A 15,498-nucleotide genomic window follows, 5' to 3' on the forward strand; every position below is an offset into this window, starting at 1 on the left:
CTCAGCCCATAACCCTCCATTCCTTTCCCATCCATACACCTATCCAATTTTACTTTAAATGACAATACCGAACCTGCCTCTACCACTTCTACTGGAAGCTCGTTCCACACAGCTACTACTCTCTGAGTAAAGAAATTCCCCCTCATGTTACCCTTAAACTTTTGCCCCCTAACTCTCAACTCATGTCCTCTTGTTTGAATCTCCCTACTCTCAATGGAAAAAGCCTATCCACATCAACTCTATTTATCCCCCTCATAATCTTAAATACCTCTATGAAGTCCCCCCTCAACCTTCTACGTTCCAAAGAATTAAGTCCTAACTTGTTCAACCTTTCCCTGTAACTTAGGTGCTGAAACCCAGGTAACATTCTAGTAAATCTCCACTGTACTCGCTCTATTTTGTTGACATCTTTCCTATAATTCAGTGACTAGAACTGTACACAATATATTTTAAGTATTTCTGCCAGGACCCCTGCAATTTCAACACTAGTCTCCTTTGGGGTTGGAGGGAATACCCTGTCAGGTCCTGGGGATTTATCTACTCTGATTTACCTCAAGATAGCAAGCACCTCCTCCTCTTCAATCTGTGTAGGTTCCATGACCTCACTACTTGTTTGTCTTATTTCCATTGACTCCATGCCAGTTTCCTTAGTAAATACAGTTGCAAAATACCCGTTTAAGATCTCCCCCATTTCTTTTGGTTCCATACATAGCCGACCACTCTGATCTTCAAGAGGACCAATTTTATCCCTTACTATCCTTTTGCTCTTAATATACCTGTAGAAGCTCTTTGGATTATCCTTCACCTTGACTGCCAAAGCAACCTCATGTCTTCTTTTAGCCCTCCTGATTTCTTTAATTTTTTTTTGCACTTTTTTATACTCCTCAAACACCTTATTTGCTCCCTGTTTTCTATACATGTCATACATCTCTCTCTTCTTCTTTATCAGAGTTCCAATATCCCTAGAGAACCAAGGTTCCTTATTCTTATTCACTTTGCCTTTAATCCTGACAGGAACATACAAACTCTGTACTCTCAAAATTTCTCCTTTGAAGACCTCCCACTTACCAACGACATCCTTGCCAGAGAACAACCTGTCCCAATCCACGCTTTTTAGATCCTTCACGAGGAAATCTGCAGATGCTGGAAATTCAAACAACAACACACACACAAAATGCTGGTGGAACACAGCAGGCCAGGCAGCATCTATAGGGAGAAGCACTGTCAACGTTTCGGGCCGAGATCCTTTGTTAGGACTAACCAAAAGGAAAGATAGTAAGAGATTTGAAAGTAGTGGGGGGAAGAGGAAATGCAAAATGATAGGAGAAGACCGGAGAGGGTGGGATGAAGCCAAGAGCTGGAAAGGTGATTGGCGAAAGTGATACTGAGCTGGAGAAGGGAAAGGATCATGGGACAGGAGGCCTCAGGAGAAAGAAAGGAGGGGGGGAGCACCAGAGGGAGATGGAGAACAGGCAAACAACTAAATATGTCAGGGATGGGGTAAGAAGGGGAGGAGGGGCATTAACGGAAGTTAGAGAAGTCAATGTTCATGCCATCAGGTTGGAGGCTACCCAGCCGGTATATAAGGTGTTGTTCCTCCGACCTGAGTATGGATTCATTTTGACAGTAGAGAAGCCATGGATAGACATATCAGAATGGGAATGGGACGTGGAATTAAAATGTGTGGCCACTGGGAGATCCTGCTTTTTCTGGCGGACCAAGCGTAGGTGTTCAGCGAAACGGTCTCCCAGTCTGCGTCGGGTCTCACCAATATATAAAAGGCCGCACCGGGAGCACCGGACGCAGTATACCACACCATCCAACTCACAGGTGAAGTGTGGCCTCACCTGGAAGGACTGTCTGGGGCCCTGAATGGTGGTGATGGGGGAAGTGTAAGGGCAGGTGTAGCACTTGTTCCGTTTACAAGGATAAGTGCCAGGAGGGAGATCGGTGGGAAGGGATGGGGGGGACGAGTGGACAAGGGAGTCGCGTAGGGAGCAATCCCTGTGGAAAGCAGTAAGAGGGGGGAGGGAAAGATGTGATTGGTAGTGGGATCCTGTTGGAGGTGGCGGAAGTTACGGAGAATTATACGTTGGACCTGGAGGCTGGTGGGGTGGTAGGTAAGGACAAGGGGAACCCTATCCCGAGTGGGGTGGCGGGTTTTTAGATCCTTTCTCATTTCTTCAAATTTGGCCTTTTTCCAGTTCAGAACCTCAACCCGAGGACCAGATCTATCTTTATCCATGATTAAATTGAAGTATAATATAATACATACTTCAATAATAAATGTACTTTCAACTTTGAGCTTTGAACTTTGAGAGAGGGGAAGAAAAAGAGAGTGAGAGAAAGAAAGGGGAAAGGGAGAGAGAAGGGAGAAAGGGAAAGGTGGAAGGAGAGAACGAGAGAGAGGGGGAAGCAGGAGAGAGAAACCTTGCTTGGAAGGGATGAGTTGGGCAAAAGGAATTTTATCCATGTTATATAACTATGACTCTAGCCTAGACAGACACATTGGTCAGCCTGGATGACATGGTCCAAAATGCCAGTTGCCGCAGCTTAGTTGCCTAAGCTGCCGTGAGATGTAAACCTTTCTAATGCCACAAGTGTCTTCACTTTGTAGACAAAGGATGATTCTTTCCCTGGAGGGAAATGGACGGTCAACATTTCAGGTCAAGGCCCTCCGTCTGGACTGAAGCACCTCGACCCGAAACCTCAACTGCCCACTTTCCACCACAGATGCTGCCTGACCTATTGAGCTCTTCCAGCGGTTTGGTTCTTTTTTTGCAGCAGATTCCAGCACGAGCCTTGCGTTTGCCAGCTACATTCATGCTGTACAAGTATCCACTCATCGAATCAACGGGGTGACAATCGTACAAGGAACTTCAACCTTCCCTGACAATTACCTCCACCTTTGGGTCCAGTGCTCAGCGCCATCTGTCTGCATGTGACTGCTCTCCCTCTCCCTCTCTGCTCCCGGAGGAAGGTCCCTGTGTTTGACCGGTCTCTCCCCCTCTCTGTTCCCGGAGACAGGTGTCCACTCATGACCGGTCTTCACTCTCCCTCTCACTCGCTGCTCCCGGAGGAAGGTCCCTGTGTTTGACCGGTCTCTCCCTCTCCCTCTCTGCTCCCGGAGGAAGGTGCCCGCTCGTGACCGGTCTTGTTCTCCCTCTCCCTCTCTGCTCCCGGAGGAAGGTCCCTGTGTTTGACCGGTCTCTCCCTCTCCCTCACCTCCCGGAGGAAGGTGCCCGCTCGTGACCGGTCTCACTCTCCCTCTCCCTCTCTGCTCCCGGAGGAAGGTCCCTGTGTTTGACCGGTCTCTCCCTCTCCCTCACCTCCCGGAGGAAGGTGCCCACTCGTGACCGGTCTCGTTCTCCCTCTCATTCGCTGCTCCCGGAGGAAGGTCCCTGTGTTTGATCGGTCTCTCCCTCTCACTCGCTGCTCCCAGAGGAAGGTGCCCGTTCGTGACCGGTCTCGTTCTCCCTCTCCCTCTCTGCTCCCGGAGGAAGGTCCCTGTGTTTGACCGGTCTCTCCCTCTCCCTCACCTCCCGGAGGAAGGTGCCCACTCGTGACTGGTCTCGTTCTCCCTCTCACTCGCTGCTCCCGGAGGAAGGTCCCTGTGTTTGACCGGTCTCTCCCTCTCCCTCACCTCCCGGAGGAAGGTGCCCACTCGTGACCGGTCTCGTTCTCCCTCTCACTCGCTGCTCCCGGAGGAAGGTCCCTGTGTTTGATCGGTCTCTCCCTCTCCCTCACCTCCCGGAGGAAGGTGCCCACTCATGACCGGTCTCGTTCTCCCTCTCACTCGCTGCTCCCAGAGGACGGTCCCTGTGTTTGATCGGTCTCTCCCTCTCCCTCACCTCCCGGAGGAAGGTGCCCACTCGTGACCGGTCTCGTTCTCCCTCTCACTCGCTGCTCCCAGAGGAAGGTCCCTGTGTTTGACCGGTCTCTCCCTCTCCCTCACCTCCCGGAGGAAGGTGCCCACTCGTGACCGGTCTCGTTCTCCCTCTCACTCGCTGCTCCCAGAGGACGGTCCCTGTGTCCCTCTTTCTCCGTTTCACTTGACGCTGCTGGAGTCTTGGGTCTTGGGCAAGGTTTCATCGATACGGTTTGTGGATTGGAGTCATCCATGTGTTTCTGGTACCTCTTTTAATTGCTATTGAGGGGCTCTGTGGCCTGCAGTGAGAGAACAACTCAGTGTTAAATTGAACTGAACTGAACTAAACTTTCCTAGATTATTTTGGTGACTCTGCGGTTTGATGTTTTATATTCGGGGTTTTCTGCTCATTTTATGCCGTTTGTTTTTTTTCCCTGTTGCAAGCTTGATGTCTTACTTAGAACGAGGTCCATGGTGTTTCTTTGTTTTGTGTCTGTCTGTGGAGAGATGAATCTCGGGGTTGATTACTGCGTGCATACTTTGATAATAAACGTACTTTGAATCTTTGAATCTTTAAATATAACCGTAATTTGTATGTCTATAGCAACTTTGGGATTTACATAAAGAGGATGGAGAAATTGCAATTGATCTCATTTGCAAAATCTCACACAATGTGCACATATACAAAAGAAAAGCTTTTGAAACTGTCTGAGCAAATTTAAATACATTCCATTCAAACATCTTTTTCTATCCACATTAACTGCGTTGGTTTCATTACGTAAATGAGCCCGCAGTTGGACTTAAATACAACTAACTCTGGAAGACAGTTTGAGAAAGGGCAGCTGTTTGGTGGGTGGACAGTGGGTGTTTGGGGTTTTCAGTTCCCCTGCTGTGATCTCGGCTGCAGCTTTTAACCTTGGAGTCGGCTGCCTCCCTTTTCAGAGCCATGCCCCGATCGTTTCTCATCAAAAAACGTGCGTGTGGTATTCGCAGCTGGGGTCACGTGTCAGATGACCAGCGAGGGGATTTCTACGTTCCAGGTAGGCTCTCTCTACAGTGCAATCCCAAACCTCCCCTGGTGCAGGGAGAGAGGGAGAGACAGAGAGGAACAAGTAGAGAGATTAAGGAGAAAGTGTGTGTGTGTGTGTGAGGGAGAGAGAGCTATTCTGAACACTATTTGCTTGCTTTAATTGTTTGCCCATCTTGTTTTTCCCTCTCTCTGCTCATTCGTCTCCTCTAATGGGTTCTTTTGGGTTTCTTTGTTTTGTGACTGCCTGTAGGGAGACAGATTTCAAGGTTGCACAAGGTATACGTGCCTTGATAATAAATGTACCTCTAACTTTGAACCTCGAGAGAGAGAACGGGAAAGAGGGAGTGAGAAAGAAAGGGAGGGGAAAGGGGAGAGAGAAGGAAAAGGGAGAGTGGGTGAAGAGGGGAGAGGAGACAGAGAGAGGGGGAAAGAGGGAGAGAGAAGGAAAGGGGGAGAGGAGAAAAAAGGGTGAAGAGGGGAGAGGAGAAAGGGGGGAAGGAAACAGAGGGGAAGGGAGAGAGAAGGAAAGAGAGATAATGGGAGAAGGAGAGAGAAAAAGAGAGAGAGATGGGGAGAAGTGAGAGAGAAGGAAAGAGAAAGAGAAAGATGGAGAGGGGAAAGAGGGAGAGGGGAGGGAAAAGAGAGAAACTGAGAGAGAAAAGTGGGAGAGAGAAGGAAAGAGAGGAAGATGGCGAGGGGAAAGAGGGAGAGGGGGGGAGAGGCTAAAGTGGGAGAGAGAAGTAAAAAGAGAGAAAGGTGGAAGAGAGAACAAGAGAGAGGGAGAGGCAGGAACGTTGAATAAGCAAGAATAATGGTAGAGGGGTTCACAAATGTTTTTATGCCATTAACTAAGGGGTCTGTGGACACCAGGTTCGGAACCCCTGATGGAGATACAGTAGGGTAAATGAAGTGAGACAGGGGAAGAAGCCCAGGAACGGGAGAGTGAGAGTGAAACAAGGAAAGGCGAGGATATAGAAAACTGAGGAAAGGAGCAATAAAAAGTGACAAGAGGGAGAGAAGGAGAGGAGAGGCTGATGTGCAGAGGTAGAAACGGAGAGTGCTGTGGAAATGGAGGGGTTATGTTCAGATTTATTTATGGTTTATTGTATATAATTTTATTTTTGAATAAAGTATATTTTGATTAATTTTAAAAAATCATTTAGTGAGTTATGTAGCGTGGCTTTTGAGCCACACTTCCCAGCAATCCCCCAGTTTAACCCTAGCCCAATCACGGGACAATTTACAATGAACAATTAACCTATCAACCGGCACGTCTTTGGTCTGTGGGAGGAAACCAGAGCACCCAGAGGAAACCCACGTGGTCACCATCCAGAGACAGAGAAGCAGTTTCAGCGACAGGTTACTATCGATGCAATGCTCCTCAGACAGGATGAAGAGGTCAATACTCCCCAATGCCATTAGGCTTTACAATTCAACCGCCAGGACTTAAGAACTTTTTAAAAGCTATTATTAATGCTTTTTGAGATAGTGATTTAGATGCATATCATATTTTTTTACTGAGTTAAGTATTGTATGTAATTAGTTTTACTACAACAAGTGTATGGGACATTGGAAAAAAGTTGAATTTCCCCATGGGGATGAATAAAGTATCTATCTATCTATCTATCTATCAGGGAGAACGTACACACTCCTTACAGGCAGCGGTGGGAATTGAACCTGGGTCGCTGGAACTGTAAAGCGTTGTACTTACCACTATGCTATGAGCTGTTAAACCGAAGGCTCTGTAACCCTGTTTGCTGAAACGGAAGGGTGCCGGGGCGAGTGCCAAATAACAGTCAGCTCTCACCAGAGTCACGCACTAACACTCTCTCCTCGACCTCCCTCAGGGGATCTCACAGCCGCTGCATTGCAGACGCGACAAGTCATTGCACAAAGCTTTAGAGCAGGCACAGAGGAAATTCACCAGGATTCCTGTGGAGTTAGATTGAGCGACCTAGGGCTTTTCTCTTTGGAGCAAAGGAAGATGAGAGGTGACTTGATAGAGGTGTACAAGATGATAAGAGGCAATGAAAGAGTGGACAGCCAGAGATATTTCCCAGAAAATGGCTAACAGGAGATGGCATAATTTAAAGGTGAATGGAGAGGGGGGGGATATCAGAGGCAGATACTTTTTACGTGGAGATTGGTGGGTGTGTTGGACGCCTGCTCAGGTTGGTGGTAGAGACAGATACATTAGCAATATTTCAGAGACAGGCACGCGGATGAAAGAAAAGTGGATGGCTATGGGGGAGGGAAGGGTTAGGTTGAAGGTTAAACAGACAGCACAACATTGTGGGCTGAAGGGCCTGTGCTGTGATGGAATGTTCTGTGTTGTAAAACTGATCACCCTCCTCTCCCTCATGATGGAACACAGACTTCAGGCAGTATGCAATCAGAACGAGGAGCACCTCCTTGAAACCTACCAAATGCCGAAAGTCCTCGATAGAGTGGATGTGGAGAGGATGTTTCCTACAGGGGGGGCAGACTAAGACCAGAGGACACAGCCTCAGAGTAGAGCAGTGTCCTTTTAGAACAGAGGTGAGGAGGACTTTCTTTAAACAGGGAGTGGTGAATCTGTGGAATTCATTGACACAGGCAGCTGTGGAGGCCAAGTCATTAGATGTATTTAAGGCAGAGACTGATAGCATGAAGGGATACGGGGAGAAGGCAGGAGATCGGGGCTGAGAGGGAAAAAGGATCAACCATGATGAAATGGCGGAGCAGACTCAGTGGGCTAAATGGCCTAATTCTGCTCCTATCTCTTATGGTCTTATATCAAAACCTACAAAAAACTTGTGGTCAATTTCAGCAGAGACCATATAACAAAACCAATACATACCTTAGCTATTACACAATGGTCAGAGGTACCTGCTACTGCTCCGAACACAAGAGCAACCTTTATCTACGTACCCAAGACGTTCAGTAAGTAGATGTTATTTCTTTCCACAGAATACTCATACGGACAAGCAATGCAACCTTCGTCTGAACAAAACGCAGCAACCAACCCAGAAGTGAGGTCACATGACCTGCACGCAAAGTTACTTGAGGGAGAACCTCATTTGGAAGGACAGTCTCTGAGTGGCAAAGCCAAGGTACATCTCTAACTGAGCTCCCTTTCTTTTATCCGAGAGGAATCTGGGAATGCAGATCCATAATCCCGTGAAAGTGGCGTCACGGGCAGATCAGGTCATAAGGAAACCTATTGGCACATTGGCCTTCATAAGTCAAAGTATTGAGTACAGGAGTTGGGATGTTATGTTGAAGTTGTATAAACGTTGGTGAGGCCTAATTGTGCACAGTTTTGGTCACCTACCTGGATTGGGAAGCATGCCTTAAGAGAATAGGTTGAGTGAACTCGGCCTTTTCTCCTTGGAGCGACGGACGATGAGAGGTGACCTGACAGAGTGTATAAGATGATGAGAGGCATCGATCGTGTGGATAGTCAAAGGCTTTTTCCCAGGGCTGAAATGGTTGCCACAAGTGAACACAGGTTTAAGGTGTTGGGGAGTAGGTACAGAGGAGATGTCAAGGGTAAGTTTTTTACTCAGAGAGTGGTGAGTGCGTGGAATGGGCTGCCGGCAACGGTGGTGGAGGCGGATACAATAGGGTCTTTTAAGAGACTTTTGGATAGGTACATGGAGCTTAGAAAAATAGAGGGCTAGAGGTAAGCCTAGTAATTTCTAAGGTAGGGACATGTTCGGCACAACTTTGAGGGCCGAAGGGCCTGTATTGTGCTGTAGGTTTTCTATGTTTCTATGTTACCCAAAATTTACAAGGATGTTCCTGGGACTTGAGAACTTGAGTTATAGGGGCCGGTTGATTAGGTTAGGACTTTAATTCCTGGGGCGTAGGAGAATGAGAAAAGATTTGATAGGGGTATACAAAATTAAGAGGGGTTTAAACAGGGTAAATACAAGTAGGCTTTTCCCACTGAGGCTGGGTGAGACTAGAACTGGAGGTCATGGGTCAACTGAATCAGAATCAAGTTTAATGTCACCGGCATAAGTCATGAAATTTGTTGTTTTGCAGCTGCAATACAATATAATGCATAATAATAAATACGTAAATAATGGCAAAAGTATAAAATATTTGAAAAAAGATATAGAGCTTTCCCAGCGTATATGACGCATAAATTCTTCTTGGGCTTCCAGCTGGGTACAGGTTGACTTTAACTGATGCTTCGATGACAATATCCGCCATCTCCAGTTATAATCCACACCCGTATCCAGCTGAAACCCGAGAAGAACTTATGGATTATATATATTGCTTTTAAAGTTAAATTAAATAGATAAAAAGAGAAAAAAATGTAGAGAGGTAGTGTTCATGGGTTCAATGTGCATTCAGAAATCTGATAGCAGAGGGGAAGAAGCTGTTCCTGAATCGTTGAGTGTGTGTCTTCGGGCTCCTGTACCTCCTCCCTGATAGTAACAATGAGAAGAGGGCATGTCCTGGGTGTTGGGGGTCCTTAATGATGGACGTCACCTTCCTGAGGCATTGCTCCTTGAAGACGTCCTGGATACGACAGAGGCCAGGGCCCATGATGGAGCTGACTGAGTTTACAAATCCCTGCAGCTTATTTCGATCCTGTGCAGTGCCGCTCCCCCCCCCCCCCATACCAAATGGTAATGCAGCCAGTTGGAATTCTCTCCTTAAATATTTCAAGGGATCGTGAGACGGAACATCGTATCTCTGAGGGTGGTGAGAGTATGGAACGGGCTGCCTGCAGAAGTGATGGATGTGGGTTTGATTTCAACATTTAAGGGAAATTTGGGTAGGTACACGGATGGGAGGGGTTTAAAGGTTCAAAGAATGTACATAGAATACAACTCTGGTATTCATCTTCTCCAGTTAGCCATGAAATACGAAAAAGGCCACGTAGGTCATTGAAAGAAAAGATGCCTACTCCCCCCCCCCCACATGATAAAGAAAAAGAAACAAAGCTTGCAAATCACAAACCCCCAGCCCTCCCTCGCACAAAAACTAACCGATTTCCCACAATGGCAGCTAGAACATCAAACCCCTAAACCATGACCCTCTGCCTCGCAAAACAGAACAGCGACAATAACATCGAACGCTCAACCCCCTCTCTCTCACATGCAAAAGCTAACAGACTCCCCACACGGAAAAACCACCAACACCAGACCCCAAATGGGGACGGAGACGTAACGTAAAGATTTTTACTCCTCATGCATGTGGAGGGTGTAAGAAATAAAATCAGTTCAATTCATTCAATTCAAATCCCCAACCCCGCCCCCCCCCCCCCACACCTGTGCAAAAACTAACATATCGCTCACCTGGAAAATGGCAAAAAGGACATGAAACCCCCCCCCCCCAAGCCCCCAATCAGCAACAAGAAAGAAAACACAGAGGACTGAAGGAGACCAACATGAACTACAGTCCACAACAATAATCACATCGGTCTCGGAATTTCAAAATCATCTTACATTAGCATGGAGGAGATCAGTCCAGGTGCAGGTTGATGGGACTAGCTCAGCACAGACTAGATGGGATGAATGGCCTGTTTCTGTGGTGTAGTGCTCTAAGACCCGATGACAGGTTTGAGTAACTGACTGTAACTGTGATGTAAAGTCAATTAGCTTTTGAGTAAATTTAATAAAGAATGTTTCAGCAGGGTGAGAGGGGTCAAGCAAGTTTTTCACTGTGACACTTACTTCTATTGACTGTAGTCGTATAGACAAGTGGAGAACTGGATGCAAATTCCATTTCAGGGTTTAAGAGAAGTTTGGATAGGTACATGGATGGGAGGGGTATGCAGGGCTGTGGCCCCGGTGCAGGTTAATAGTTTAAATGGTTCAGCACAGACCAGATGGGCCGAATGGCCTGTTTCTACACTGTCGTTTTCTATGGCTCTAGTACACGTACACACCGGTGCAATAAAAAACTTATTTACAGCAGCTGGTAAGCAGCATTCTCAAGACAAGCAACAAATCATACACACTTTTACAAGAAAGAACATGATTAGAACAAGAAATGTCCTATTTAGTGTAAATTGATCAAGGTTCCAGGTTCGTTTATCGTCAAAGTATGTATGCAGTAGACAATTCTGAGATTCAAGGTCATGACGTTGCCAGTGATAAGGGTTGGTACGAGAATCGAATGGTTGAATTGAAATCGTTGTTCTTGAACCTGGAGGGTGTGGGTCTTCAGGATCTCGGCCTGAAGCATCGACTGTTTATTCCCCTTCATCGACGCTGCCTGACCTGCTGAGTTCCTCCAGCAGTTTGTGTGAGAAGCTCTGGACTTCTAGCATCTGCAGAATCTCTCGTTGTTTCTGAACTACCTGCCCGATGGCCAGCATGGTGGGGATCGTTGGTGATGGGCGTTGCTTTCGTGGAGCAATGCCTCCTGATGGTGGGGAGGGAGGCGAGTCCACGACCCCCTACAGCTTCTCACGCTCCTGCGCATTCCAATGCCGTAACAGACCGCAATGCAACCGGTCAGGATACTTTCATCGGGAAAGGGCGGCACAGCCCGACACCAGTGACCCGGGTTCAATTCCTGCCGCTGCCTGTGAGGAGTTTGTACGTGACCGCGTGGGTTTCCTCCCACGGTCCAGCTGGTAGGTTAGTTTGACATTGTAAATTGTCCTGTGATTAGGCTAGAGTTAAATTGCACGACTGCTGGGTGGCGTGGCTCGAAAGGTCAGCAGGGCCGATTCAGGGTCAGAATCAGGTTTATTATCACCCGCAGGTGTTGTGAAATTTGTTAACTTAGCAGCAGCAGTTCAATGCAATACATAATACAGAAGGGAAAAAAATTAAATAAGTAAATCAACTACAATACACATACATTTGTATATTGAATATGTATATTGTAGTTGATTTACTTAAACGTCAGATTAAAAGTCATGCAAAAACAAGTGAGGTAGTGTTCAATGGTTCAATGTCCATTTAGGAATTGGATGGCAGAGGAGAAGCTGTTCCTGAATCGCTGAGTGTGTGTCTTCAGGCTTCTGTACCTCCTTCCCGATGGTAACAGTGAGAAAAGGGCATGCCCTGGGTGATGGGGGTCCTTAATAATGGACGCTGCCTCTCTGAGACACTGTTCGCTGACGATGTCCTGGGTACTTTGCAGGCTAGTACCCGAGATGGAGCTGACTAAATTTACAACCCTCTGCAGCTTCTTTCGCTCCTGTGCTGTAGCATCCCCCCATCCCTGTACCAAACAGTGATGCAGCCTGTCAGAATGCTCTCCACGGTACAACTATAGAAGTTTTTGAGTGTATTTGTTGACATGCCAAATCTCTTCAAACTCCTAATGAAGTATAGCTGCTCTCTTGCCTTCTTTATAACTGCATCGATATGTTGGGACCATAAGGTTAGGTCCTTAGAGATCTTGACACCCAGGAACTTGAAACTGCTCACTCTCTCCACTTCTGACCCCACTATGAGGACTGGTATGTGTTCCTTCGTCTTACCCTTCCTGAAGCCCACAATCAACTCTTTTGTCTTACTGACGTTGAGTGCCAGGTTGTTGCTGTGACACCACTCCACTAGTTGGCATATCTCACTCCTGTACACCCTCTCGTCTCCATCTGTGATTCTACCAACAATGGTTGTATTGTCAGCAAATTTGTAGATGGTATTTGAGCTGTGCCTAGCCACACAGTCATGGGTATAGAGAGAGTAGAGCAGTGGGCTAAGCACACACCCCTGAGGTGTGCCAGTGTTGATCATCAGCGAGGAGAAGGTATTATCACCAATCCAATTGCAGAGGGAGGTTCAATAAATAAATGAAATAAAAGATCTGTAGAAGCTTGTTAGTGTTCGGCGGCACGCATAAACTTATAAATGTCCAAAGTAAGCAAAGACTCTAGCTTGCCTTCTTTGTGATTGCATCTGTATGCTGGAGACACGACAGGTCAACCAATGCATTAAAGGTGCTGACATGGGCCAGTGGATCATGATTCAGGGCACTGCCCGTAGATGAGAGCCAGTGAAGGGTACTGACATGGGCCAGTGGGTCATGATTCAGGGCACTGCCCGTAGATGAGAGCCAGTGAAGGGTACTGACATGGGGCAATGGGTCATGATTCAGGGCACTGCCCGTAGATGAGAGCCAGTGAAGGGTACTGACATGGGCCAGTGGATCATGATTCAGGGCACTGCCCGTAGATGAGAGCCAGTGAAGGGTACTGACATGGGCCAGTGGGTCATGATTCAGGGCACTGCCCGTAGATGAGAGCCAGTGAAGGGTACTGACATGGGGCAATGGGTCATGATTCAGGGCACTGCCCGTAGATGAGAGCCAGTGAAGGGTACTGACATGGGCCAGTGGGTCATGTATCAGGGCACTGCCCGTAGATGAGAGCCAGTGAAGAGTACTGACATGGGCCAGTGGGTCATGATTCAGGGCACTGCCCGTAGATGAGAGCCAGTGAAGAGTACTGACATGGGCCAGTGGGTCATGATTCAGGGCACTGCCCTTAGATGAGAGTCAGTGAAGGGTACTGACATGGGCCAGTGGGTTGTGTATCAGGGCACTGCCCGTAGATGAGAGCCAGTGAAGGGTACTGACATGGGCCAGTGGGTCGTGTATCAGGGCACTGCCCGTAGATGAGAGCCAGTGAAGGGTACTGACATGGGCCAGTGGGTCGTGTATCAGGGCACTGCCCTTAGATGAGAGCCAGTGAAGGGTACTGACATGGGCCAGTGGGTCATGATTCAGGGCACTGCCCATAGATGAGAGCCAGTGAAGGGTACTGACATGGGCCAGTGGGTCTTGATTCAGAGCTCTGCCCGTAGATGAGAGCCAGTGAAGGGTACAGACATGGGGCAATGGGTCATGATTCAGGGCACTGCCCGTAGATGAGAGCCAGTGAAGGATACAGACATGGGCCAGTGGGTTGTGTATCAGGGCACTGCCCGTAGATGAGAGCCAGTGAAGGGTACTGACATGGGCCAGTGGGTTGTGTATCAGGGCAATGCCCGTAGATGAGAGCCAGTGAAGGGTACTGACATGGGTCAGTGGGTCGTGTATCAGGGCACTGCCCGTAGATGAGAGCCAGTGAAGGGTACTGACAAGGGCCAGTGGGTCGTGATTCAGGGCACTGCCTGTAGATGAGAGCCAGTGAAGGGTACTGACATGGGTCAGTGGGTCATGATTCAGGGCACTGCCCGTAGATGAGAGCCAGTGAAGGGTACTGACATGGGCCAGTGGGTCATGATTCAGGGCACTGCCCGTAGATGAGAGCCAGTGAAGTGTACTAACATGGGTCAGTGGGTCGTGTATCAGGGCACTGCCCGTAGATGAGAGCCAGTGAAGGGTACTGACATGGGCCAGTGGATCATGATTCAGGGCACTGCCCGTAGATGAGAGCCAGTGAAGGGTACTGACATGGGTCAGTGGGTCATGATTCAGGGCACTGCCCGTAGATGAGAGCCAGTGAAGGGTACTGACATGGGCCAGTGGGTCATGATTCAGGGCACTGCCCGTAGATGAGAGCCAGTGAAGGGTACTGACATGGGTCAGTGGGTTGTGTATCAGGGCACTGCCCGTAGATGAGAGCCAGTGAAGGGTACTGACATGGGCCAGTGGGTCATGTATCAGGGCACTGCCCGTAGATGAGAGCCAGTGAAGGGTACTGACATGGGCCAGTGGGTCATGATTCAGGGCACTGCCCGTAGATGAGAGCCAGTGAAGGGTACTGACATGGGCCAGTGGGTCATGATTCAGGGCACTGCCCTTAGATGAGAGTCAGTGAAGGGTACTGACATGGGCCAGTGGGTTGTGTATCAGGGCACTGCCCGTAGATGAGAGCCAGTGAAGGGTACTGACATGGGTCAGTGGGTTGTGTATCAGGGCACTGCCCGTAGATGAGAGCCAGTGAAGGGTACTGACATGGGCCAGTGGGTCATGTATCAGGGCACTGCCCGTAGATGAGAGCCAGTGAAGGGTACTGACATGGGCCAGTGGGTCATGATTCAGGGCACTGCCCGTAGATGAGAGCCAGTGAAGGGTACTGACATGGGCCAGTGGGTCATGATTCAGGGCACTGCCCGTAGATGAGAGCCAGTGAAGAGTACTGACATGGGCCAGTGGGTCATGTATCAGGGCACTGCCCGTAGATGACAGCCAGTGAAGGGTACTGACATGGGCCAGTGGGTCATGATTCAGGGCACTGCCCGTAGATGAGAGCCAGTGAAGGGTACTGACATGGGCCAGTGGGTTGTGTATCAGGGCACTGCCCGTAGATGAGAGCCAGTGAAGGGTACTGACATGGGCCAGTGGGTCATGATTCAGGGCACTGCCCGTAGATGAGAGCCAGTGAAGGGTACAGACATGGGCCAGTGGGTTGTGTATCAGGGCACTGCCCGTAGATGAGAGCCAGTGAAGGGTACTGACATGGGCCAGTGGGTTGTGTATCAGGGCACTGCCCGTAGATGAGAGCCAGTGAAGGGTACTGACATGGGCCAGTGGGTTGTGTATCAGGGCACTGCCCGTAGATGAGAGCCAGTGAAGGGTACTGACATGGGTCAGTGGGTCGTGTATCAGGGCACTGCCCGTAGATGAGAGCCAGTGAAGGGTACTGACATGGGCCAGTGGGTCATGATTCAGGGCACTGCCCGTAGATGAGAGC

General features: G+C 48.6%; 1 protein-coding gene across 1 annotated transcript in view; it reads left to right on the forward strand.

Annotated features, from left to right (window-relative positions):
- The first annotated feature begins 4,809 nt into the window (after positions 1-4,809).
- The window catches only part of LOC140716274 (putative transcription factor ovo-like protein 3), a 37,712-nt gene continuing 27,023 nt past the window's right edge, over positions 4,810-15,498 (forward strand). The window contains exons 1-2 of the mRNA XM_073028884.1: positions 4,810-4,908; positions 7,848-7,990. Of these exons, the coding sequence (XP_072884985.1) occupies positions 4,815-4,908; positions 7,848-7,990 (237 nt within the window). The 5' untranslated portion in view covers positions 4,810-4,814. The remainder of the gene's footprint in view (positions 4,909-7,847; positions 7,991-15,498) is intronic.

Source organism: Hemitrygon akajei, chromosome 25 (genome assembly GCF_048418815.1).
Source record: "Hemitrygon akajei chromosome 25, sHemAka1.3, whole genome shotgun sequence".
In the NCBI taxonomy this organism is placed as follows: domain Eukaryota; kingdom Metazoa; phylum Chordata; class Chondrichthyes; order Myliobatiformes; family Dasyatidae; genus Hemitrygon; species Hemitrygon akajei.